General features: G+C 40.4%; 1 protein-coding gene across 2 annotated transcripts in view; it reads left to right on the top strand.

The window, feature by feature from the left end:
- cse1l.S (CSE1 chromosome segregation 1-like S homeolog) overlaps nucleotides 1-14,749 on the top strand; it is a 40,432-nt gene extending 25,683 nt beyond the window's left edge. For both annotated transcript variants that reach the window (XM_018238138.2, XM_018238140.2), the window contains 9 exons: nucleotides 1,332-1,429; nucleotides 2,519-2,669; nucleotides 5,963-6,171; nucleotides 6,257-6,354; nucleotides 8,458-8,543; nucleotides 10,104-10,185; nucleotides 11,411-11,557; nucleotides 12,329-12,560; nucleotides 14,252-14,749. In XM_018238138.2, coding sequence (XP_018093627.1) covers nucleotides 1,332-1,429; nucleotides 2,519-2,669; nucleotides 5,963-6,171; nucleotides 6,257-6,354; nucleotides 8,458-8,543; nucleotides 10,104-10,185; nucleotides 11,411-11,557; nucleotides 12,329-12,560; nucleotides 14,252-14,341 — 1,193 coding nt within the window. In that variant the 3' untranslated portion in view covers nucleotides 14,342-14,749. The remainder of the gene's footprint in view (nucleotides 1-1,331; nucleotides 1,430-2,518; nucleotides 2,670-5,962; nucleotides 6,172-6,256; nucleotides 6,355-8,457; nucleotides 8,544-10,103; nucleotides 10,186-11,410; nucleotides 11,558-12,328; nucleotides 12,561-14,251) is intronic.
- The last annotated feature ends 11,985 nt before the right edge of the window (nucleotides 14,750-26,734 follow it).

Raw genomic sequence — 26,734 nt, 5'->3', positions numbered from 1 at the left:
CGGAGAGGGGCTGAATAGAAAGATGAGTAATAAAAAGTAGCAATAACAATAAATGGTCCCCATTTGAAAGATGGAAAGAATCAGAAGAAAAAGATGAATAGTTCAAAAATGCTAAAAAAGAAAAAAATGAAGACTGATTGCTTAGAATTAACCATTCAACATACTAAAAGTTAACTTAAAGGAGAACTAAACCCCCTTTCTAATAAAAACCCCTACCCCATACCTTCCATAGTCTCCCCTCCCTGCACAGGTGTTAACACAAGTGAATACCCCTAAGCCGGTAATTAACCCTTGTTGCAGAGTCAGCTCAGCGGGCACCATCTTCAGCCACTCCGGTAATCTTCGGGTTTTCTTCTGGCGCTTCAGTAATTTTCTTCACTTTCGAGGGACATGCACAGTTGTAGCGACAAATGCGAATGCGCCGATACGGATCTTCCTTACTGAGATTACCGAAGAGCCTAAAGATGGCCTCCGTTAGCTCCGCTGCGCAGACTCTGCAACAAGTGGTAATTACCGGTTTAGGGGCTGGACTATGGGCAGTAGGGGTTTTTATTAGAAAGTGGGTTTGGTTCTCCTTTAAAGGTGAACCACCTCTAACTGTTTTAAATGGATACATTTAGTTGATACATTTCTTATTTTTGTCCCTGCTGAGCACAATCCCTGATTGTTAAATGTAACAAATGTGAACCGCTCCTGGATTGCTGAGCTGCCAGACTGAAAAACAGAGACATGAACTAGAGTCCTACGCTTAACCCAATTCTAAGACCCGCAACCCGCATATTGACCCACTTTGATCCACTACCCGACCCGGATACGCAACTGCCTTATCCGCAACCCCCCGACCACCGTCAAACAGGAAATGATGTTGCTGCAAACCGGAAGTGACGTCATCAAAAGTGGGCGGGCAGAAACAAGTTTTGTAAAACTTTAAAAGGAGTAAAATATATACAATATTACACAAGATATGAAATTTAGATGAGACCCACAACCCTACCCGCACCTGAAAATCCTCCCCTCATTCCGCAGGGTGCCCGCTTTTTTTCGGGTAACTGCGGCTGCTCGACCCGCTGCAGGACGCTAACGTGAACATTAAACTTCAATTTTGGGAAAACTATAAAACATGAAAAGCAATTGAAAACAACTGAACTGAAAATAAGTGTTTGGAAGGTGAACAACCCCTTTAAAGATCGTTTAGCAAAGGTTATTCTTGAAGCACAATAAATTGTCGAGCAATATTTCAGCTGAAATTCCTATCCCATATTTACAGTTTGAATTTATAAATCTATACTAAACATAAAACATCCTTCTTTATTATCCCTTCTCTTTTCCAGCAATCATGAGAAGCTTTTCGTTGCTCCAGGAAGCCATCATCCCCTATATACCTTCTGTAATCAGCCAACTAACACAGAAACTGCTTGCAGTGAGCAAGGTAGTGTCTTAATACCTTAATACTAAGTTACTGGTACCATTGGTGGGATTGTAATATGATTTTCTTCTTTCTGCAATGTTTGTGGTCTTCAAGTTATGTAACCTTTTTGTTCTGGAGCTGGAGAGGGCCCGGGTAAAACATATGTAAGAAATGCATTCAACAAATTCAAATGAAATAACCTATAGAAGAATCTTTGTCGGTGTGCTGTTACCAACTACTTGCATTTAAAGTGCATGTAAAGGCAAAAAAATAAAATCCCATTTTTACTTCAATGAAAAAGAAACCTTTTTCCAATATACTTTATTTAAAACGTGCACTATTTTTTATAAGAAACCTGACTGTATGCATGAAATTCTCCCTTCATTTACTGCTGTGGATAGGAATTTTCAGTTGGTCCCTAACTGCTCTGCAGGGAAACAATCATACTTATGAACAGCAGGGGGAGCCCCCGCCTTACTTCCCAGCCATGCAGAACTCAAGCAGCTTTGTTTGTTTCCCTGTAGAGCAGTCGGCGACTGTGTAGAGATTTGTATTGGATTTTATTTTTGCCTTTACATCCCCTTTACTGTTTCCAACTCCAGCTGCAGGGACAAAGATCATGGAGCCAGATTTAAACAGATAAACTGGGATTCTATTTGGAGGATTATTTTGCTGCAGCCACTGGTTCTGCAGAGTTGGAGAAAGTTTGTATTAAACAATAGAAAAACTATAAAATCCACATTAGATTACATGACAACACAGGACCCAGTGCAGTCTGTATATTCTGATTATTAATCAGTCTTGCTGTATCGGCTTCTGGCAGATATTATTTGACTTGTGCTGTTTTGATCATTTATAACGATCCCTAAGCAGCCCAGACCACAATGTGCACAGTCTTGGTCTTGCAAAGATGTATAACAAAGTTACAAGATGGTGACCCCCTGTGGCCAACTTTGAAAGTATAAATCATTTGTTTGATTAGGCTTGTGGTGCAGTAAGTTCATGTTTATGTTTAGTATACAAAATACAGCATTTCTATTCTATTTTAGACTTTACTTCCCCTTTAACCCTTTCAGATAGAAAACTGACTTCTATCTCCACTCTTTTTAGAATCCAAGCAAACCTCATTTCAATCACTACATGTTTGAGTCCATCTGTTTATCTATACGGATCACCTGCAGAGCAAGCCCTGCTGCTGTTGGGAGCTTTGAGGATGCCCTTTTCTTGGTCTTCACAGAGATCCTGCAGAACGACGTTCAAGGTACAGCAGTTCTAGCCCACACCAAAACAGCAGAGTGCCTTTACGTTTGGGCCAGTATAATTGGCTGTAAATAATAGCTCTAGTTCTGAAGTACAATTAGAGCTAAGCCCAATGGTGACTCCATACCTGTTTCACAGCATATAGTCTCTACCTTTTAAAGTGTATATGAAAACCTTCTGTTCATGTCTCACTCAACTTATTTGAGACTGCCAAGAGGATTTGGGTGCTAAATGTGGGAGACCGTATATCTCATCAGTACCTTGAATCTGCTATACCTGTAACACATGGCAGCAGTCTTCTAACACTTTATATTCTCTAGCAGTCAGTTATATTAAAAATATTAATTTGCCTTTAAATGATAAGTAAAACTTTAAAATAAGTGAATGTAAAATTGATGAGTGTGCTATTCTTAGCACTTTTGCAATGTACATTCATTATTTATTTATTTCCAAGATATTAAGGGATACATGTGCTGTTAATATGAATGAATATTGTTCCAACAGCACCACCTGCCGGTCAGTTTCCCACCAGTCTGACCACCAAGTAGTCAAGGAAGTTGTCAGGAGAAAGAAAGAGGCTGCTCTGATGTTCTTCTGCTTAAAAAATAGAAAACTTTCTCACATCTTTCCTAAGCAGAAGAACATCAGAGCAGCCTCTTTCTTTCTCCTGACAACTTCCTTGACTACTTGCTGGTCAGACTGGTGGGAAACTGACCAACAGGTGGCGCTGTTGTAACAAATAGGAGAAGTGCTGATGACCTGCTGATCACTTGTGTTGCATCCAAGGACGCTTCGCAGGTGTAATCGTTAGCTTCCTTGATTTGGGAAGCCCATAGAGGGAGTTTGTGACACGGTGCTCCCTCCGCAATGGCGTTGATGAGGGAGTCGGACCAGGATTGGATCGCTCGGCTAACCCATGCCGTGGCTAGGACTGGCCGGAGGGATGATCCGGTAGCTGAGAATACGGAGCGTAGTAAGCTCTCTAATTTTTTTGTCCATAAAGTCCGTGAAAGAAGATGCATCAGGCACTGGTAAGGCTGTATTTTTGGAAAGTCCAAACTGATGGAGGAGACGACCATTTCTCTGTGAGATCCGTCGGGAATGGGTTGAGTTTTAAGAATCGACTGTTAGTTTGGAACCGTCTCTCTGGCTTATCCCATTCCTGTTGTATAATGTGATCAAGTTGAGAGTTGGGAGGAAACACCAGTGAAGACTTGCTGTGCCGTTTGAAAAGAGTAGGAGACTCTGTTGAGGTCTCCGTCTCTTGGAGGTGAAGGGTCTCCAAAACCGAAGATCTAAGTATCAACTGTTTCTGAGGAGTGCCTGGGAAAATCCTCGTCGTCATTATCTGACCCAGAAGCCAGTTTACCCTCGGAGCATTCTCGTTATTCACCAGAATCCAGAGGGAAGGGTGTCTAGGAGGGGAATCAATCTCGTCCTCGGATGGAGAAGGAGCCCTGCGTTTGTGAGGTCTGGGTTTGGGATTGTCTAAGCGGGCCAGCAGCTTGTCTAGTGACTGGGTCAATTTTGGTATCCCAGAGGCTAGGTGGGATGCCCACTCTGGTGTGGAGTGCTCTCTGTGGGGGGAAACTTCTCTGCTGGAGACTGAAGGTTCCCCCTGAATGGCCTGATTCACCAGAGGTGGAGTAGACTCTGGAGGTTCTGCACCCTGCTCAGGCGTCTTGCACTTCGCACATAAGGGATCATTATGCCCAACGGACAAACGTTTGCGGCATTTGGCACAGGCCAAATACTTTACTAAAGCTGAAGGTGCTGCCCTAGGAAAAAGCTTGCCACTGGTCCCTTCAAATATGGTACCAATTGTTTTGGTGCAGCAGAGGAAGTCTGTACGTGGGGAACAATGTGGTCCCTGTAAAAGAAGACCTGACACCAACCTCTGGTGATAGACAGGAAGGAGGAGCTGTCTGTTTCTCTGGAAGTGCCCTGCGGTTTAATCTCGCTGGGAGAGGAGATTAAACACCAGGTGTTGAGAAGCTGCGGACTCGCAATTACGCCTTTGTCCCACTGGTACTCTGCGCAATACAAAATTGCGGCCGGCGAACCTCGCACGTCTTGTCCGCGCCCAAGGAGAATGCCGGTTTGCCAGAATTGAAAATAGCGCCCCAGGGAACTGGCGCTTCTAAAATGGCGGCTGGAGATGCGCTAGAGCGCGAAAATGCCTGACCGCTGTGCAGAATAGTGGCGCCAGTTTCAAAAAGGCACACCACTTCTGTGCAAGATTCCCCCTTAGTGAGGCAGATCAGAAGGGCTGCCTTGTAAATGCCTATGGACCGTGGAGCCATGGGAGTCCTATCGGTCGTGGCAGTCCTTCCCTCCCTGACTTGCCACTGTATGGCCCCTGAGGGAAGTAGAAGGAGGGACCCCCAGTAGACTTACCTGCACTGGATAGGAGCTCCTCTCTCCTTCTCACTGTCTGCCGGCCAGCCTTGTCTCCTTCTGTAAGGGAAGGAGATGTAAGTGGCTGGATGCTCTGTGCATAGCACCATAAAAACCCCGGAGACAGATCTCGCGTTATAGGGCGTTATAGAGGTCTTTTACTCTGTGTAAAAGTTCAAACAACCCAAAGTGTCGGCACAAAAAAAAAAAAAAACTGACTAGACAAAATTTTTATTCCTAACCTCCTGAGGACACAACTCAAACTGTCCTAAGCTCCGCCTGCTGGGGGTATAGCCAGTGGAGGAGGAGTCAGTTTTTTCTTATGGTTGTGTCCTGTCTCCTAGTAGTACCAGCTATACCCCACTGTCCCTGTGTCCCCTAAGATGACTCGGAGAAAATAAATAATGAATGTAAATGACAAAAGTGCTTAGAATTGCACTTGCAACAATTTTGCATTCACTTATTTTAAAGGTTTACTTATCCTTTAATTTTTTGTTCATCTTGGGCCCCCATATTTTAACACTGCCCTTGTATAAGCTATATATATATATATATATATACATGCTAGCCCTTGTCGAAAGGTTGCTAGAAAAGAGATGGTATTTGGTCTACTGAAGACATGCATGTATCGGACCTGTTATCCAGAATGGGGTTTTCCGGATAACTGATCTTTCCGTAATTTGGATCTTCATACCTTAAGTCTACTAGAAAATCATAAATAAACCCAATAGGCTGGTTTTGCTTCCAATAAGGATTAATTATATCTTAGTTGGGATCAAATATAAGCGACTGTTTTATTATTACACAGAAAAAGGAAATCATTCATAAACATTTGGATAAAATGTAGTCTATGGGAGATGATCTTTCCGTAATTATTTCTCATTCTTTTCATTTCAGAGTTTATCCCCTATGTCTTTCAAGTCATGTCCTTGCTCCTGGAAATTCACATCAATGATATCCCAACATCTTACATGGCCCTGTTTCCACACCTACTTCAGCCAGTTCTGTGGGAGAGAACCGGTAACATCCCTCCTCTTGTGAGACTTCTGCAAGCTTACCTAGAGAGAGGGGCCAGTAACATTGCTGCAAGTGCCTCTGATAAAATCGTACGTTTGCCTCAATCTCCTATATAAAAAAAAAATTATATGTGATTGGGATATTAATGATTTGTTTTTGGTTGTTTGTTTCTAGCCTGGTCTCCTTGGTGTCTTCCAAAAACTGATTGCCTCTAAGGCCAACGATCACCAAGGATTTTATCTGCTTAACAGTATTATTGAACATTTGCCCGCGTAAGTAAAACTACAGGGTTGCTTTAATCCTTTATGTCTAGTCCAGGGCATAGAAAGGAGGAGTTGGGAAGAAATCTCATGGTCTCAATCTCAGGCATGTAAAGGCAAAAAAATTAAATCCAATTTTTACTTTCTTTAATGAAAAAGAAACCTATCTCCAATATACTTTAATTAAGAAATGTGTACTGTTTTTATAAGAAACCTGACCGTATGCAGTGAAATTCTCCCTTCATTTACTGCTGTGGATAGGAATTGTCAGACGGCCCCTAACTGCTCTGCAGGGAAACAATCATACTTATGAACAGCAGGGGGAGCCCCCGCCTTACTTCCCAGCCATGCAGAACTCAAGCAGCTTTGTTTGTTTCCCTGTAGAGCAGTCGGAGACTGTGTTGAGATTTGTATTGGATTTTATTTTTGCCTTTACATCCCCTTTACTGTTTCCAACTCCAGCTGCAGGGACAAAGATCATGGAGCCAGATTTAAACAGATAAACTGGGATTCTATTTGGGGGATTATTTTGCTGCAGCCACTGGTTCTGCAGAGTTGGAGAAAGTTTGTATTAAACAATACAAAAACTATAAAATCCACATTAGATTACATGACAACACAGGAGCCAGTGCAGTCTGTATATTCTGATTATTAATCAATCTTGCTGTATCGGCTTCTGGCAGATATTATTTGACTTGTGCTGTTTTGATCATTTACGACGATCCCTAAGCAGCCCAGACCACACTGAGCATGTGCACAGTCTTGGTCTTGCAAAGATGTATAACAAAGTTACAAGATGGCGATCCCCTGTGGCCAACTTTGAAAGCATAAATCATTTGTTTGATTAGGCTTGTGGTGCAGTAAATTCATGTTTATGTTTAGTATACAAAATACAGCATTTCTAGCCTTGTTCTATTTTACACTTTACTTCCCCTTTAAGGGGGAATTGAATATAAGCTTCCTCGTACTGAAATAAGAAACTTTCTTAATACAATCAATTAAATATTCTGCATTGTTTCTCAAATAATCAAGTTTATCTTCACTATTCCTCTCTCAGCATCTGTTTCTCTTCATTCTGTCTTCATTCAGCAGTTGGGTGTCAGATATTCATTGACAGTTAGATCCAATATATCTTATAGGGGGCTTCCTTTCCTAGCAGATGAATTAGAGCTCACTCAAATGATTCCGGTATAAACAAAATCTAACAAAATAACTGCCTTTTGCACAAATTCTGCATGTAGAGAGACATGATGTCTGGTGAGTTTAATAGAGTGAGCTCAAATATATCTTCTAGGCAAAAGGAGCCCCCCTAAAAGATATATTGGATCTAACTGTCAATGAATATCTGACACCCAACTGCTGCATGAAGACAGAATGAAGAGAAACAGATGCTGAGAGAGGAATAGTGAATATATAGTGAATAAAGTACCCCCTTTTGTAAAATATAAGGATATTATAAGTTACCGAGGAGTTTCATGACCATATAAAAACACGAGGCCGAAGGCCGAGTGTTTTTATACAGGTCATGGAACTCCAAGGTAACTTCTAATATCCTCATATTTTGCAACTGGGGGTACTTTATTTATTATAATACACAAATTTCGGTGAGTCATGTGACGGAAATGACATCAGAACTCACCGTTTATAACTGATGACATCAGAACTCACCGTTTATAAGGATATAATTTACAAGATATTCATGGCTTTTGTGTATTATAAACTTGATTATTTCAGAAACAATGCAGAATACTTAATTAATTGTATTTAGAAAGTTTCTTATTTCAGTATGATGAAGCTTATATTCAATTTTCATTTTCCCCTTTAAAGCAGCTAATGTTTATAGATGGAGTCGCTAAGTGCTTATTGGCATGCAAGTTTCCCCTTTCTTACAAATCCGACAATAAACATGGAGAGTAAACTATCTTTTAATTTGCACCTAAAGCTTCCAGACAATATTTCCAGGTTACATTCTCATAAATAGCAAAGAAAAAGCTCTTGCTTAATGATATCAAAGTGCTCGTTTTGCTGAATAATCCTGACATTTTGGTTGGGCGTTTGCTTAGCTAACTGGATAGGTTCACAATTTGGTAAAGTATGTCCTAATTGTGTTTGCAGAGAATGTATTGAGCAGTACAAGAGGCAAATCTTCATTGTACTTTTCCAAAGGCTCCAAAGTTCCAAAACAACAAAGTTTGTTAAAAGTAAGTTGATTTGTGTCGATTGAGTAATGTACCATTTATCAAATAACTCATGTTTTACTATACCACACATTTTCTTTCTCTGTATTTTCTAAATATGTTGAGCAACTATTGGCCTCGGGCCTTATTATTATTATTATTATCCTTGTTATTATTATTATTATCATCAGTTTTTACACAGCTTTTTAAAGTAATAAAGAAGCACTGTTAAAGTAATTAACAAGGACAGTAGGATTAGAGGGTTCTTGCAGCCTGATATCCTTATCATTTACAGTAGGGGGTACATTGTCCCTTATAATAAGTGATACTTAGAGTTCCCTGTATAACTCAGCCTGCAGCCTTGTGTCTTTATATGGTCACAGAACCACTCAGTGACTTCTAATATCCTTATCATTTACAGTAGGGGGTACATTATCCCTTATAATACATGAGTGATACTCAGAGTTCCCTGTATAACTCAGCCTGTAGCCTTGTGCCTTTATATGGTCACAGAACAACCCCTCAGTGACTTCTAATATCCTTATCATTTACAGTAGGGGGTACATTATCCCTTATAATACATGAGTGATACTCAGAGTACCCTGTATAACTCAGCCTGGAGCCTTGTGTCTTTATATGGTCACAGAACAACCCCTCAGTGACTTCTAATATCCTTATCATTTACAGTAGGGGGTACATTATCCCTTATAATACATGAGTGATACTCAGAGTTCCCTGTATAACTCAGCCTGCAGCCTTGTGCCTTTATATGGTCACAGAACAACCCCTCAGTGACTTCTAATATCCTTATCTGTGCACCAAATCCTCCAGGGAGGTTGGTTAATATTGAGTCATTGATTATAGATCTATAAAACAGTTGCCCTTAAGTAATTTATTTCCTGCTCTTTGTCATTTCCTTTGTAAGCAAATAAACATTTATGCCCTGACAGCATTGCTTAGACTTTTAGAGATACTTGTTTTCCCTTCCAATAAGTGTGTTCTTGCTTTTCCCATCAGCGGATGTTAAAGGAAAACTATACCCCCCAACAATGTAGGTCTCTATTAAAAGATACTGAGTAAAACAGCTCATGTGTAAAACCCTGCTTCATGTAAATGAACCATTATCATAATAATATACTTTTTTAGTAGTATGTGCCATTGGGTAATCATAAATAGAAAATTGCCATTTTAAAAAATAAGGGCCGCCCCCTGGGATCATACGATTCACTGTGCACACAAACATACCAACAAACCATACATGTTAGGTCACATGAGCCAATTAACAGACAGAGTTGTGCCTTTTGCTTCCTCACTTCTTCCTGTTACAGTTAGTGTTGTAGTATTTCTGGTCAGGTGATCTCTGAGGCAGCACAGATAGAGTCACGAAATGGTGGCTCAAGGCAAGAGATGTAAAAGGGCAATATTTATGTAAATATATATTCCAGTTTGGTAAGATTCTTTAAAATGTCATTCAATTTGATATAAACTATCTGTTGCTTAAGTATTCATTTTGGGGGTATAGTTTTCCTTTAATATGAAAATGCACTCATCTCGTATCCCGTGTCTTTTCTCTTCCTATATTAGGTTTCCTAGTCTTTTTAAATTTGTTTTGCATCAAGTTTGGAGCCATTGCTCTGCAGGAAATGTTTGACAGTATCCAGCCAAAGTAAGTAAAATCATCCCGAATGAAGCTGATTTTCTACCGTTACTTCTGATTTAAAGGAACAGTTGTGTAAAAATAAAAACTGAGTAAATAGGCTGTGCAAAATAAAAAATGTATCTAATATAGTTAGTTAGGCAAAAATGTAATGTATAAAGGCTGGAGTGACTGGATGTGTAACATAATAGCCAGAATACTACTTCCTGCTTTTCAGCTCTCTAACTCTGAGTTAGTCAGTGACTATAAGGGGGGGGGGCCCACATGGGACATAACTGTTCAGTGAGTTTGCAATTGATCCTCAGCATTCAGCTCAGATTTAAAAGCAACAGTTATGACCCATGTGCCCCCCCTCACTTCTCTGATTGTTTACTGCCTGGTAACCAATCATTGGAAACCGAGAGCTGCAAAGCAGGAAGTCGTTTTCTGGCTATTATGTTACACATCCAGTCACTCCAGCCTTTATACATTACATTTTTGCCTAACTATATTAGATACATTTTTTATTTTGCACAGCCTATCTATTTACCCAGATTTTATTTTTACACTAAACTATTACTTTAAAGGGTAACTTCAAATGTAGATAAATTAGGCACTACTCCTTAGATTTAGTTCTCAGTAGGGATGCGCTGAATCGAGGATTCCATTCTGGATTCGGCCTTTTTCAGTAGGATTTGGATTCTGAATCCTTCTGCCCGGCTGAACTGAATCTGAATCCTAATTTCATATACAAATTAAGGCGGGGAGGGAAATTGCCATATTAGTATGCTGTCGGGATGCACCAAATCCAGGTTTGGGATTTGGGCAGGATTCAGCCTTTTTCAGCAAGATTCGGGCGAATCCTTCTGCCAGGCTGAACCTAATCCGAATCCTAATTTGCATATGCAAATTAGGGGCAGGCAGGGCAATTGCGTAACTTTTTGTCACAAAAAAAGGAAGTAAAAAATTTTTCCCCGTCCCACCCCTAATTTGCACATGCAAATTATGATTTGGTTCGGTATTCTGCCGAATGTTTTGCATGTTTGAGCCATTCTCTCATTAGATGATAATTAAATGCAGCTTGATAGCTTTATAAACTCCATCGTGTACCCAGAGATCCTCCTGGTCTTCAGTTAACCCATGATTAGCTGCTCTGTTTGAGACACATTTTAGTCCACCAGGACCCTACGTTGTCTCCATGATGTTTGTCCTGCATGTGCAATTGTGCTGATTCACGGTGCGTTTCTTGCATCAGGATGTTTGGAATGGTTGTGGAGAAGATCATTATCCCTGAGATACAGAAAGTTTCCGGACCTATTGAAAAAAAAATCTGCGCTGTTGGAATCACTAAGGTTCTCACGGAATGCCCAGCAATGATGGATACAGAGTATACAAAGCTATGGTAAGCAGGACCACCATCACAAATCTGGGCTACACCCATGCAAGATCAGCACCAGGCTCCACCCAAAAATCATTGGTTGCCAGGACCCCCCCCCTACAATTTAAAGAGGAACTATTGTGAAAATGTAATATAAGCGTCATCATACTGAAATAAGAAACTTTCTTAATACAATCCATTAAATATTCTGCAGTGTTTCTGAAATAATCAAATGTATCTTCACTATTCCTCTCTCAAGTCTAGTCAAGCATAGGGGATTAAATCCAGTCACATACCGTATATACTCGAGTATAAGCCGAGGTACCTAATTTTACCTCCAAAAACTGGGAAAGCTTATTGACTCGAGTATAAGCCTAGGGTGAGAAATGCAGCAGCTTCTGGTAAGTTTCAATCAAAAAATTGAGGGTTTCTGCTCCCATTGGAGGTGCCGGCGTCTCGTTTTTGGATGCCGCGACCATTCTTGGACGCTGGCGAATATTCTTGGAGACTATTCTTGGACGCCCGCGACCGTTTTTGCGCTTGACCCGAGTATAAGCCGAGGTAGAGTTTTTCAACATATTTTGTAGGCTGAAAAACTCTGCTTATACTCGAGTATATACGGTAATTCCTAACAGAGTACTGGTATGGGATGTGTTATTCAGAAACTCATTATCCAGAAAGCTCTGAATTACAGAAAGACTGTTTCCCATAGACTCCATAGACTCCATATAATCCAAATGATTAAAAATTATTTATTTTTCTCACACCAAATCTGTCGTGCTACTTTGCCAACAGGACTCCATTGCTCCAGGCTCTCATTGGCTTGTTCGAGCTTCCCGAAGACGACACCATCCCAGACGATGAACATTTCATTGATATTGAAGATACTCCGGGCTACCAGGCAGCCTTCTCTCAGCTGGCCTTTGCCGGTAAAAAGGAACACGACCCCATCGGGGAAATGGTTAACAATCCCAAAATTCTGCTGGCGCAGTCTCTTTACAAATTGTCCACCGCTTGTCCGGGCAGGGTAAGCTCTTTGATTCTAGTTGATTTTCATTCCTTTTGGCTGTCTGGGTATTTGTGCATTTCTACTTTTCTGGGTGAAAACGAATACAGGACGTCATAAGGACTCTCGACTGAAGTAACCGGCGTATGCTGAAAATACTCGTACATTCCGTAAGCAGGATAAACCGTATGAGCACACGTGAGCCCATCGTATGCATCCACAACTATTTTATGGCATTTATAATGGCAGCATATTAAAGGGGAACTATCGTGAAAATGAAAATTGAATATAAGCTTCAGCCATAAGAAACATAATTACAATCAATTAAAAATTCTAGATTGTTTCTTCATGATTCCTCTCTCATTCTGTTGTCATGAAGCAGTTGGGTGTCAGATATTCATTGACAGTTAGATCCAATATATCTTATAGGGGGAGGGGGTTCCTTTCCTAGCAGATGTATTCGAGCACGTTTGCTATATGTTCATGGCTTGCTGGAAAGCAACTGCCAGATATTTAGCATTTAATTCATTAAAGGAGAAACAAACCCTTAATTAAAAAAAAACCTTCCCTATATAGACCCCCTCCCTCCTGCCCCGCCCCCCCATGCAGATTCTGTTCAGCGGAGTTCACGGGCACCATTTTCTCTTCGTTAATCTTCAGAATGAGACCGGCGACGCATTCGCAGGTGTAGAAATTTTCTGTACTGCGACAACTGCGCATGCACGGAAACTAGGGATGCACCGAATCCAGGATTTGGCTTTTTTTTTTTTTTTTTTTTTTTTTAGCAGGATTCGGATTCCTTCTACCCAGCTGAACTGAATACTAATTTGCGAGGGAAATCGCATGACTTTTTGCCACAAAAAGTGTTTTCCCCTTCACATGCCTAATTTGCATATGCAATTTCCGTGAGTTTTGGCTAGGGATACACCGAATCCACTATTTTGGATTTGGCCGAATAGTTCGTGAAAGATTCGGCCGAATACGGAACCAAATCCTAATTAGGATTCGGTTTGGTATTCGGCCGAATCTTTCACAAACTATTCGGCCAAATCCAAAATAGTGGATTCGGTGTATCCCTAGCCAAAACTCACGGAAATTGTTGACGCGCCTGGGGTCTATGTAAGGTAGGGTTTTTTTTTTTATTAAAGGAGACATATAGGATAAATTTAAAAAATCCTAATTTTGTAGGAAATTATGAGTAATATATGGTGTTGCTTTTATATGGGGCTAAAAATTATTATTATCTTTAAAAATAGCCCCTTTATTGGAGCTCCCTATAGATGTTCTCTGGTCCCTGTTTCAAATGAGGGGTGGGCGTGTCCTAGTAGGAGGGGACAGCAAATCACAGCCCTGCAGTCACATAGCACAGACAGGCTTCAGTTCCCTATCAGGTCCTGCTAGCTGCTGATTGGTTCCTGTCCTACAGTGCAGTGAGTGCACAGCCTGGGAACTCAGGGAGCGGGAAATAGAAGAGAAGGGAGGGATTATTAGGGGTTTTGCAGAAATATTCAATAAAATCAACCTGAAACACTACTTTTTTAAGCACAATTCTTCTATATCTAAATGAGTATAACGCACTGGTACATTATTTTTTTACACAATAAGGGTAAAGTTTCACCTTTAAAATAATTGACTGGACTTGCATGAATCCAAAGTATGAGTGCTCCTTTCCAGACGAGAAGCGTAATCTGAATATTCCTTGTAACCCTTAGGTGCCCTCAATGATCAGCACCAGCCTGAATGCAGATGCCCTGCAGTTCCTCCAGGGATACCTTCAAGCTGGCAGCGTCACGTTGGTGTGAACCATTTCCTCGCCAAAACACACTCCTACCATCGTTGAAGAAACGTCTCCAGCATTTGTGGGGTTATTTATACTGTCTCTGCATGGTCCTGGGCTGCAGAATTAGCTCTGTTATATCAATGTGCAGCCAATAAGGTTTGAGTATTAATCTCATTGGATACCTCTAGCGTTATAAGTAAGTTGTTAGACTGTTGCATCTCTTTTTCTCTTACAACGGAGTAGCAGATAATTTATTGTACAGATATAGATCAGGTTCCTCCTTGAGTAAGAAACATTTTCACAAAAAAAGCACTTATTCAACCAACCTTCATATCAGGTTATTTTGATATCATTAAAACTGCCTTTTTCTTCATTATTTTTTCATCCTTTTTCTTTTCTGAACTGTGAATAAATGAGCATTTGCTTTAAACGCGTATCTGCCATTTTTTGTTTTTAAAGAAACAAGCTCTGGAGGTTTTCGTTCCTTTTTTCATCTCCATGGCACTTAGTCTAATAGCTCATTTATTAAAAAAAAAAAAATAGCCCCTTGTTTTAATGATTTTATATCCATTTTGCCGTCTATGGGGCAGATTTATCAAGGGTCGATTTTGAAAATTCAGATTTTTTTTACGGTCAAAACTGTCAAATTTAACTAGGGAGTTATTCAAATTTGATTTGAGTTTTTAAAAAAATTCGATTTTCGAGATTTACACTGGCACTTTAAAAAGGGGTCGTTCACTGTTGAGATTACTTTTAGTATGATGTAGACAGGGATATTCTGAGACAATTTGCAATTGGTTTTCATTTTTTATTATTGAAGGTTTTTGAGTTATTTAGCTTTTTATTCAGCAGCTGTCTGGTTGCTAGGATCCAAATTCCCCTAGCAACCATGCACTGATTTGAATAAGAGACTGGAATATGAATAGGATAGGCCTGAATAGAAAGATCAGTAATAAAAAGTAACAATACATTTGTAGCCTTACAGAGCATTTGTTTTTTAGAAGGGGGTCAGCGACGCCCATTTGAAAGCTGCAGAGAGTCAGAAGAAAAAGGCAATTTACTATAAAACTATAAAATAAATAATGAAAACCAATTGAAAATTTGCTTAGAAGTTACCTTAAAGGTCAACAACCCCTTTAAGAACTCGAATTTGACTATTCTCCACCTAAAACCTGCCGATTGGCTGTTTAAGTCAACGGGAGACGTCCAGGAATCATTTCGGGGTTGTTTGCAGCCTTCCGGACATTCAAGTTTTTTTAGGAGAAAAAACTCAAATTGAGTTTTTTTTAAATTCGAATTGAATTTGATTCAAGTTTTCGGGTCGATTTTTATTTCATCCGAGTTTTAAAGATTCAATTTTTGTAAGAAGTTTAGGTTGGTCAAATTTAGGGGAGTTTTAAAACAAAAACTCACAAATTTAAAATCCGACGCTTGATAAATAAGCCTGTTAGTTTCTCAACATGCCTCAAAGGACTCGATATTTGCAGACTGAAAATCTTTGTTGCGGTTTGTTGTATTTTCATCAACGTTGACCTGCCTGTTTTAGTTGAAATGGGATCAGTAACATTCCGTGTAACTTGTAGGGACCTGTGTTGTATCCATGATCTACAATGACATCAATCTGTGTTCATTTATGTTTCAGAGCTCCCACCAGATGGATCCGTTTTTACTAAACTACTATTAGATGGTAATAGCTCCATCCAGGTGATTTCTATGTTTTCAGTCCTTCCTTAAAGGGATACTGTCATGGGAAAAAAAACTTTTTTTTTTTCAAAATGAATCAGTTAATAGTGCTGCTCCAGCAGACTTCTGCACTGAAATCCATTTCTCAAAAGAACAAACAGATTTTTTTATATCCAATTTTGAAATCTCACATAGGGCTAGACATATTGGCAATTTCCCAGCTGCCCCAAGTCATGTGACTTGAAACTTTAATCACTCTTTACTGCTGGTGCAAATCTATGGGTCATACTTTTCTCTTTTTTTCTCATATTTAACTATTAATGACCTTGCACACCACTATTTTTGTTTCAAATCACTATCAATGGGAGGTGCTACCTACTAAACTACCACTCTTTACTGCTGTACTGCAAATTCCCCCCCCCCCCAGCAGCCAAACAACAGAACAATGGGAAGGTAACCAGATAGCAGCTCCCTAACACAAGATAACAGCTGCCTGGTAGATCTAAGAACAACACTCAATAGTAAAATCCAGGTCCCACTGAGACACATTCAGTTACATTGAGAAGGAAAAACAGCAGCCTGCCAGAAAGCATTTCCCTCCTAAAGTGCTGGCACAAGTCACATGACTGGGGACAGCTGGGAAATTGACAAAATGTCTAGCCCCATGTCAGATTTCAAATTTGAATATAAAAAAATCTGTTTGCTCTTTTGAGAAATGGATTTCAGTGCAGAATTCTGCTGGAGTAGCACTATTAACTGATGCGTTTTGAAAAAAACATGTTTTCCGATGACATGATCCCTTTAACAAGAGACCATTAACCATTTCTGCCAGCGCTGTATATATATAAACTATAATACACAAAAGCCATGAATTTCTTGTAAATTATATCCTTATAAACGGTGAGTTCTGATGTCATCAGTTATAAACGTTGTGTAGTGATGTCATTTCTGTCACATGACTCACTGAAACTTGTGTATTCTGATAAATAAAGTACCCCCTGTTGCAAAATACCAGGATATTAGGAATGACCTTGGAGTTCCATGGCCTTCGGCCTCGTGTTATGGTCATGAAACTCCTCGGTAACTTATAATATCCTTATATTTTACAATGGGGGTACTTCATTCACTATTTATGGCACAGGCCACAAGGTTTGCCTCCAATCCTTCTCCTGTGTTGCCCCGGCTCCACACCCTAAATGAAGAGTGGCTTTAGCATATCACCCCTGTGTTTCTTCAGGTAAATCAGTTAGTGGAAGGGTAACTGTGAGATGCTGCTCAGGTTTGAAACACTGTGAATAAAACAGTCGGACCCCCAGATTCGCCATTATACTGTACAATAGGAAGATAACCAGATATCCACTCCCTAACACAAGATAACAGCTGCCTGGTAGATCTAAGAACAGCACTCAATAGTAAAATCCAGGTCCCACTGAGACACATTCAGTTACATTGAGTAGGAGAAACAACAACCTGCCAGAAAGCAGTTCCATCCTAAAGTGCTGGCTCTTTCTGAAATCACATGACCAGGCAAAATGACCTGAGATGCACCTACACACCAATATTACAACTAAATACAGTTGCTGGTTCAGGAATGAAATTTTATATTGTAGAGTGAATTATTTTATTTAGAAATACAAATCACAACCCTTTAAGTAGATCACTGTCCCATGTGAAGTTGGATGCCCTACAATATCTACGCCTTCCATTGAGTATTATAAGAGAGACAGGATTTACTATTGGTTGGTTGCAAATGTAACCAAAAAAAAAAAGTATTGCCAATGTTCTCAGCTTGCCACAGCAACGTCTAAACCCGCGGAGATGATTTTAGGGAAAACAAAGTCCATAGGGCTCGATTATAAACCCTGGGCAATTTTGCACCTGGGCTGTAACCCGTGGCAACCAATCGTATGAGTCCCTTTCGCTGTTCCTGGATGATAAAAGCTAATCACTGGTTGCTATGGGTTGCTGCCCAGATGCAGTGTTTATAAATGAGCCCCGCTGTCTGTTTCAGAAGGTTATTATATTTGACCATGGACTGTTCTATAGGAACTTAGGATAATATCACACGCTGCGTTATGTTTTATGTTTATGCCTGTATATCCCAGGGTCATGCTCCTGTCTGTGTTTTACAGGCTGTAATTGTGCCTTGCTGTTTGTTGCAGTTCAGCGATGATATTTGTGCATTCATACACATGTATTTTACCTTTACAGAATTCTAACGTTTATCGATGGGTATAGCTGTCTGTCCTTAAAGCTACACGCAAGGCTTTATATCACCGTACTGACTGCTACCGCTCTGTCATACTTAAAGGATAAGTGAACCTTAAAAATAAGTGAAAGTAAAATTGATGAGCGTTCTATTCTAAGCGCTTGTGCAGTGTCCATGCATTATTTTTAATTCAAGATATTAAATGATACATGAAATGTAATAATGTGCGGGCCTGCCAGATACCCACAGGTTTACTCTTCTTTGTGGGCGGGTTCTTCTCTTGCCCGCCCACCATCAAATGCCGGCCTTTGACTTCATCTTTTATAGACGATGCGCCTGCTGGCCCCTCCCCTTTTGTGACGTCATCAGTGGGGTGGGTCGGCGCAGGTCTATAAAAGCAACCCGGAAGGCTGATGCGGGCCAAAGTAGAGTGGGTTAGGGTCTGGTGCGGGTCGGGGAAATCCCGACCCGATCATCACTAATGAACTGTTAATTTGAATGAATTTTGTTCCAACAGCGCCACCTACTGGTCAGTTTCCCCCCCCAATTGGACCACCAAGTAGTCAAGGAAGAGAAAAGTAGTCGAGAAAGAGGCTGCTCTGATGTTCTTCTGCTTAGGAATAAAATTAGAAACCTTTCTCACATCTTTCCTAAGCAGAAGAACATCAGCCTCTTTCTTTCTCCTGACAACTTCCTTGACTACTTGGTGGTCAGACTGGTGGGAAACTGACCAGCAGGTGGTGCTGTTGTAACAGCCTGCATACAATACCCATAACCTAATAGATATTCCATATTAACCCTCCTTTTACCTGAAAAGTCCCCAGTAAAACTCCCCTCCATGGTCTGAACTGACATTAGAAAAATGGCGATAGGGTGACTAACCCTTACTCATGGAAGTACGTGCGCGCCGCCGACAGCGCTCCTCCTCCCAGGACTTACGGCAGGAACCCGGAAGTCAGAAGGGCTTTAGAGCAGCATGTTTCCCTTAATATCTTGGAATAAAATCTAAATGACAAAAGTGCTTAGAATAGCCCCCTCGTCAATTTTACGACTTTTTTTTAAGGTTTACTTATCCTTTAAGATCATTGTTACGACGTCTTAATATTCCGTGTTTCCAATGTTCATTGTGCTTTTGCATGGACTATGTCTGAACCAAGGACTTGGGGAAATGTTATTTGTTTTCTTTTTATTGTTACTGCTTCTTATATGTCGACTGAACGTCTGTGCTTTACGTGTTCCCATTGTACAAAACCCCTTGTTTGATCTGTTTGTAAACGATGATTTCCCTCAATGTGCAGCATGCGGTTCTACGTCAGTCTCGTAGCGGTGAGGGGGAACGCATTGTCCTTAGCGACCCTGCTCCAGTTCTCTAGTTAAAGGTACAGGTATTGGTAGTGATGGGCGAATAAGTTTGTCAGGCAAATTCGCTGGCAACTTCTGCGTTTTGCAGAAGGCGAAAATTTGTCGGCTAATTTGAACCGTCCGATCAGTCGCTCGCATCAAAACTGTCGCGCTTCAATATTATTCGGACACCCATTGACTTTAATGCGGACGTCAAAATTCGCATTTCACACATTTTACTGAAAATTTGCCAATTTTACGGCAAACCGGGAGAAATTCGCCCATCACTGGGTATTGGACCTGTAATCCAGAATGCTCAGGACCTGGGTTTTTCCAGATGACGGATCTTAACGTAATTTGAATCTTCATACTTTAAAGGGGAACTATCACAAACATTTAGGGGCCGATTCATCAAGGGTCGAATATCGAGGGTTAATTAACCCTCGATATTCGACTAGGAACTAAAATCCTTCGAATATCGAAGTCAAAGTATTTAGCGCAGATAGTACGATCGTACGATCGAAGGATTATTCCTTCGATCGAACGATTAAATCCTTCTAATTGAACGATTCGAAGGATTTTAATCCATCGAACGAAGGAATATCCTTCGATCAAAAAAACTTAGGAAAGCCTATGGGGACCTTCCCCATAGGCTAACATTGACTCCGGTAGCTTTTAGCTGCCGAACTAGGGGGTCGAATTTTTTTTTAAAGAGACAGTACTTCGACTATCGAATAGTCGAACGATTTTGACTTCGAATCCTTCGATAGTCGTAGTCGAAGGTCGAAGTAGCCCATTCGATGGTCGAAGTAGCCCAAAAAAACTTCGAAATTCGAAGCTTTTTACCTTCGACTCCTTCACTCGAAGTTAATGAATCAGCCCCTTAATATAAGCTTCAGCATACTGAAATAAGAATCTTTCTAAATTGACAGTTAAGGTGGCCATAGACGTAACAATTACGATCTTTCTTGAAAGAAAGTTGTTTCCAAGAAAGATTGTTCGTTTCAATACACACGTGTAGAGCTGAATGGTCAGATATACAGATAGAAACAATAGAATTCTACCTGTATCTGATGATTCAGCTGACTGATATCCAAGTCTTCTGCCTTTATCGGTCGGCTCTTTTTCCACCATACACGCACCGAATATCGTAGAAAAATTTGTTTTTGTACAATATTATGTGTGTCTATGGCCACCTTTAGATCCAATATATCTTATAGGGGGGCTCCTTTCCTAGCAGATGTATTAGAGCTCACTCATAACTGATTCCAGTACAAACAAAATCTAACAAAATAACTGCCTTTTGCACAAATTCTGCATGTAGAGAGACATGATGTCTGGGGAGTTTAATAGAGTGAGCTCTAATATATCTTCTAGGCAAAAGGAGCCCCCCTATAAGATATATTGGACCTAACTGTCAATGAATATCTGACACCCAACTGCTGCATGAAGACAGAATGAAGAGAAAAAGATGCTGAGAGAGGAATAGTGAAGATAAACTTGATTATTTCAGAAAAGATGCAGAATATTTAATTGATTGTATTTAGAAAGTTTCTTATTTCAGTACGAGGAAGCTTATATTAAATTTTCATGATAGTTCCCCTTTAACCTGTGCACAATATGCCTCTTATTAATTAGCCCCAATCCAACTTCCTTGTTGACTTCAGGCCAATCTGTTGACTCATGAGCCACGTGGTAGGTAGGCTTTACAGTAGTATAAGGTAAGCCAATACAGAACTGTGTGTATCTCTACATTTTTATTTATAGGTACAGAATAAGGTCTACAACTAGAGTAACCAATCCCTTAAACCCAATAATTGTCACTCAGCAGCCCAAGACCAGATCATAATTTAAGGTTAAAGGGCAACTATCTCAAAAATGAACATTTAATATACACTTTTTCATACTGAAATAAGAAATGTTCTACCTGCAATCAAGTAAAAATTCTGAACTGTTTCTGAAATAATCCAGTTACTCTTCATTGCTCCCCTCTCAGCATTTGTGTCTCTTCAGTCTCTCTTTTTATGCAGGAGTTGGGAGTATGATTTTGATTGACAGTTAGATCCAATATATTTTATAGGGGGGCTCCTTTTGCCTAGAAGATGTATTAGAGGTCACTCTATTAAACTCACCAGACATCATGTCTCTCTACATGCAGAATTTGTACAAAAGGCAGTTATTTTGTTAGATTTTGTTTGTACTGGAATCAGTTATGTGAGTGAGGGCTCCTTTTGCCTAGAAGATGTATTAGAGTTCACTCTATTAAAATCACCAGACATCATGTCTCTCTACATGCAGAATTTGTGCAAAAGGCAGTTATTTTGTTAGATTTTGTTTTTACTGGAATCAGTTATGTGAGTGAGGGCTCCTTTTGCCTAGAAGATGTATTAGAGTTCACTCTATTAAAATCACCAGACATCATGTCTCTCTACATGCAGAATTTGTGCAAAAGGCAGTTATTTTGTTAGATTGTGTTTGTACTGGAATCGGTTAAAGTGAGCTCTAATACTAGGAAAGGAGCCCCCCTATAAGATATATTGGATCTAACTGTCAATGAATATCTGACACCCAACTGCTGCATGAAGAAAGAATGAAGAGAAACAGATGCTGAGAGAGGGATAGTGAAGATAAACTTGATTATTGCAGAAACGGTGCAGAATTTATAATTGATTGTATTTAGAAAGTTTCTTATTTCCGTATGGGGAAGCGTAAATAAAATTAAAATGTTTGCGATAGTTCCCCTCTAAGGAATAATGTGAAACATCAGGGGCACTTTTCATGATTGCATTAGAAAGACATGATGTGACCCCCATTAATTCATGATCCCAAAACCGACACCCAATGATCTGATGATGCTCCATCATGTCTCGCTTCTCTTGCCATAACCAGTGAATATTCTTTAATGTGTTCAGGGACATCAGTCTAAATTGTTTTATCCGTACCCCTGCGGGGGGCCACTGATGTCTCCTACTGTTTTTGGGGTAATGCTGTATTGTCTCCCCCAGTTTATGTTGCAAGGCTGCCTTGTTCCAATATGTTTTTCTTTCTCTATTGCTGCTGATGTGTCTCGTTCTCTGTTTCATTGGTCTAATAAAATCTTTTTTGGCCTGTGACTTCTATGTTGGTGGCTACCATGGGGGGGAGGTAAATACGGGCTTGTGTTTTAGCCCCTGGACCTATAGATGAGCCTTTAAGTTGGAAACAAGAAGAGGTTCGGCTTTGGGTTGCAAGGGGGGCTTTTCATTTTCAGAAATATGGTACAACTACTATCACAAAGCTGCATAAACCCAATGGAACTGAATATTATCTTCAGATTATTCAGACTAGGCCTGTGAATTCAATACCGAGACTCAATAACTAACCAGTGTCTGTGGCATCTTACAGCAGCCGCTCCGGCATTTGCCAGAATCTAAACATTGCTGGTCTGGACACAATACAGATATAGGCCTGGTTGTTAAAGGGGTAGTAAAGTGTAAAATAGAATAAGGCTAGAAATGCTGTATTTTGTATACTAAACATAAACATGAACTTACTGCACCACAAGCCTAATCAAACAAATGATTTATGCTTTCAAAGTTGGCCACAGGGGGTCACCATCTTGTAACTTTGTTATACATCTTTGCAAGACCAAGACTGTGCACATGCTCAGTGTGGTCTGGGCTGCTTAGGGATCGTCATAAATGATCAAAACAGCACAAGTCAAATAATATCTGCCAGAAGCCGATACAGCGAGACTGATTAATAATCACAATATACAGACTGCACTGGGTCCTGTGTTGTCATGTAATCTAATGTGGATTTTATAGTTTTTGTATTGTTTAATACAAACTTTCTCCAACTCTGCAGAACCAGTGGCTGCAGCAAAATAATCCTCCAAATAGAATCCCAGTTTATCTGTTTAAATCTGGCTCCATGATCTTTGTCCCTGCAGCTGGAGTTGGAAACAGTAAAGGGGATGTAAAGGCAAAAATAAAATCCAATACAAATCTCTACACAGTCGCCGACTGCTCTACAGGGAAACAAACAAAGCTGCTTGAGTTCTGCATGGCTGGGAAGTAAGGCGGGGGCTCCCCCTGCTGTTCATAAGTATGATTGTTTCCCTGCAGAGCAGTTAGGGACCGTCTGACAATTCCTATCCACAGCAGTAAATGAAGGGAGAATTTCACTGCACACAGTCAGGTTTCTTATAAAAACAGTACACATTTTTTAATTAAAGTATATTGGAGATAGGTTTCTTTTTATAAAAATGGGATTTTTATTTTTTTGCCTTTACATGCCCTTTAAGATGTTTTTAGATATAAATATTTAAAGCAGTACCTGTCCCTTTTAGGGGTGTGGGGGCGAGAAATGCTCAACACTACCCTAACCAGCCCCCTCCCAACCCACCGTTCCCTCTCTATTTATAGACCCACCCTGCAGTGACATCACAAAAGGGGCCCGAAGATTTTGTGCAGGAGCAGGCCTGAACCCATCCCGTCCTGCGTGTTTTGGGCCGGCCGCACATTACTAGTCCCATTCTATTCCCTACCCTGGTGGTTCTGGCTTTAGAAACAATGTAGCCGATTAGTAGGGATGCACCGAATCCAGGATTCGGCCTTTTTCAGCAGGATTCGGCCAAATCCTTCTGCCCGGCCAATCCGAATCCTAATTTGCATGTGCAGATTAGGGGCAGGGAAGGAAATTGTGCGACTTTTTGTCACAAAACAAGGAAGTAAAAAAAGGTTGTCACCTTCCCACCGTAATTTGCATATGCAAATTCGGTTCTGTATTCGGCCAAATCTTTCACGAAGGATTCCGGGGTTCGGCCGAATCCAAAATAGTGGGTTAGGCCGAATCCAAAATAGTGGATTCGGTGCATCCCTAGAATCCAGGATTCAGCCCTTTTTCAGCAGGATTCGGATTGGGCTGAATCCTTGTGCCTGGCCAAACCAAATCCTAATTTGCATATGTAAATTAATGGTGTGTAGGGAAATCACGTGACTTTTCATCACAAAAGAAGAACATTTTTCCACTTTTTCCTTTCCTGCCCCTAATTTGCATATGTGGATTCGGTATTCAGCCAAATCTTTCACTGTGGATTCGGCCGAATCCCAAATAGTGGATTCGGTGCAACCCTACTGATTAGTAAAGAAGCAAACAAGGCTCCTTTCTGCTACATTGTTTCAAGACACAGAACCAGCAGTGCACAAAGGGGAAAGACAGATACTGCAATCATAATTGTAACGCATCCCTTTTAAACCATTGGAAATGTGTACTAATCATATATGGGGAAAGTTGCTTACAATTAGATTTTCTTTTCTCGAGGCCCTTCAGCAATTACAGCTGCAACTTTAAAGGGACAGTATACACCCCATTTTAACAGCTGAATAAATGAGCCTTGTGCCCTGTTTTAATAAAGAAATATCCGTGGTTTCTGTTATAAAACAAGAATATGAGCCAGTTGTACTACTTCCTGTCGCTTCTGTTCCCAAAGAACTGATAAAACAAATTACTGGTCCACTGAGGAGCCCCCTGATAATAAACTGCTCAAAGGCTGTTGCTTAAATAAGGGAGATGGTTGTTTGTTTAAAGGAGACATTAGCATAAATGAAAAAAAACTCTAATTTTGTAGGCAATTATAAGTTATATATGGTGTTGCTTTTACACGGTGCTAAAAATTAATATCTTTTAAAAATAGACCCTTAATTGGAGCTCCCTATAGATGTTCTCTGGTCCTAGTTCCTGTTTCATATCAGGGGTGGGCGTGTCCTAGTAGGAGGGGGACAGCCAATCACAGCCCTGCAGTCACACAAGCACAGACAGGCTTCAGTTCCCTATCAGGTCCTGCTAGCTGCTGATTGGTTCCTGTCCTACAGTGCAGCGAGAGCAGGAAGTGGAAGGGAAGGGAGGGATTAGTAGGGGTTTTAGCAGAAATATTCAATAAATCAGCCTGAAACACTACTTTTTAAAGCACAATTCTTCTATATCTAAATGAGTATAATGCACTGGTTCATTCTTATTTCTTACACAAAAAGTCTCGTTTAAATGTAGATCGGGAGCTCTGAACGAATTTGCCTGTGTATAAAGGAAGGGGAGGTGAGTACAGTGACTATAGGCCAACTTTTAAATTGGTGCTTTATAATGGCAAGAACATAGGGAAATCTGGATTTGTTTATAATCAAAACCATAGGCAGAATGTGAGTCCAACACAAGTCCTATTTGACTTAAGCCGAGGTATATATTGTCCCTTTAATGAGGAACAGTGGGATCTGCTTTACAGAAAGAACATTTTTCCTGTTTTTTGTCTGTTTAGTGAAGCCGTAGAGTCCTGGGCAGGATCAGCAGAAGTCACACAATGGGTGCAAGTAGCACAACTCACCCCCTTTCTCACTTATTCTGTGGGTGGTACATTCTCGGCACAGAACAGCCACTTCATTCATAGGAAAGAACCACTTACTCTTACGCTTTGTCTCCCATCCCTTGTTCCCTGAAAGCCTAACGTCCAGTATCTCCGTTAGAGACCTGCGCCCAACCCACCCGCTTACCTTAAATCAACTTCTAGTATGATGCAGAGAGGGATATTCTGAGACAATTTGCAATAGGTTTTAGTTTTTTATTATTTGTGGTTTTCAACTTATTTAGCTTTTTATTAGTGATGCACCGAATCCAGGATTCGGTTTGGGTTTCGGCCTTTTTCAGCAGGATTCGGATTCATCCGAATCCTTCTGATAGGCTGAACCGAATCCTCATTTGCATATGCAAATTAGGGGTGGGGAGGGAAATCACCTGACTTTTTGTTAGTAAAAATTTTTCCCCTTCCCATCCCTAATTTGCATATGCAAATTAGGATTTGGTTCGTTATTCGGTCAAATCTTTCACGAGGGATTCGGGGGTTCGGCCGAATCCAAAATAGTATTTTTATTCAGCAGCTCTCCAGTTTGCAATATCTGCAGTCTGGTTGCTAGGGTCCAAATTACCCTAGCAACCATGGAGCGAGTCGGGAGAAAATCGTTGGGCATCAAAAAGCGCATATGTGTGACCATGTACAGCTAAAAGGGGTGTCTCACCTTCAAGTTTTAGTATGTTATACAATGGCCCATTGTATGGGCCATTGTGTATGGGCCAACTTTTCCATTGGTCGTAATTTTTTTTATTTTATAGTTTTTGAATTATTTGCCTGACTCTTTCCAGCTTTTCAAACAA

The sequence above is a fragment of the Xenopus laevis genome, chromosome 9_10S (genome assembly GCF_017654675.1).
Source record: "Xenopus laevis strain J_2021 chromosome 9_10S, Xenopus_laevis_v10.1, whole genome shotgun sequence".
Taxonomy (NCBI): Eukaryota; Metazoa; Chordata; class Amphibia; order Anura; family Pipidae; genus Xenopus; species Xenopus laevis.
Note: the sequence above shows the minus strand (reverse complement) of the source record. Positions and strands in the feature narration are given on the sequence as shown.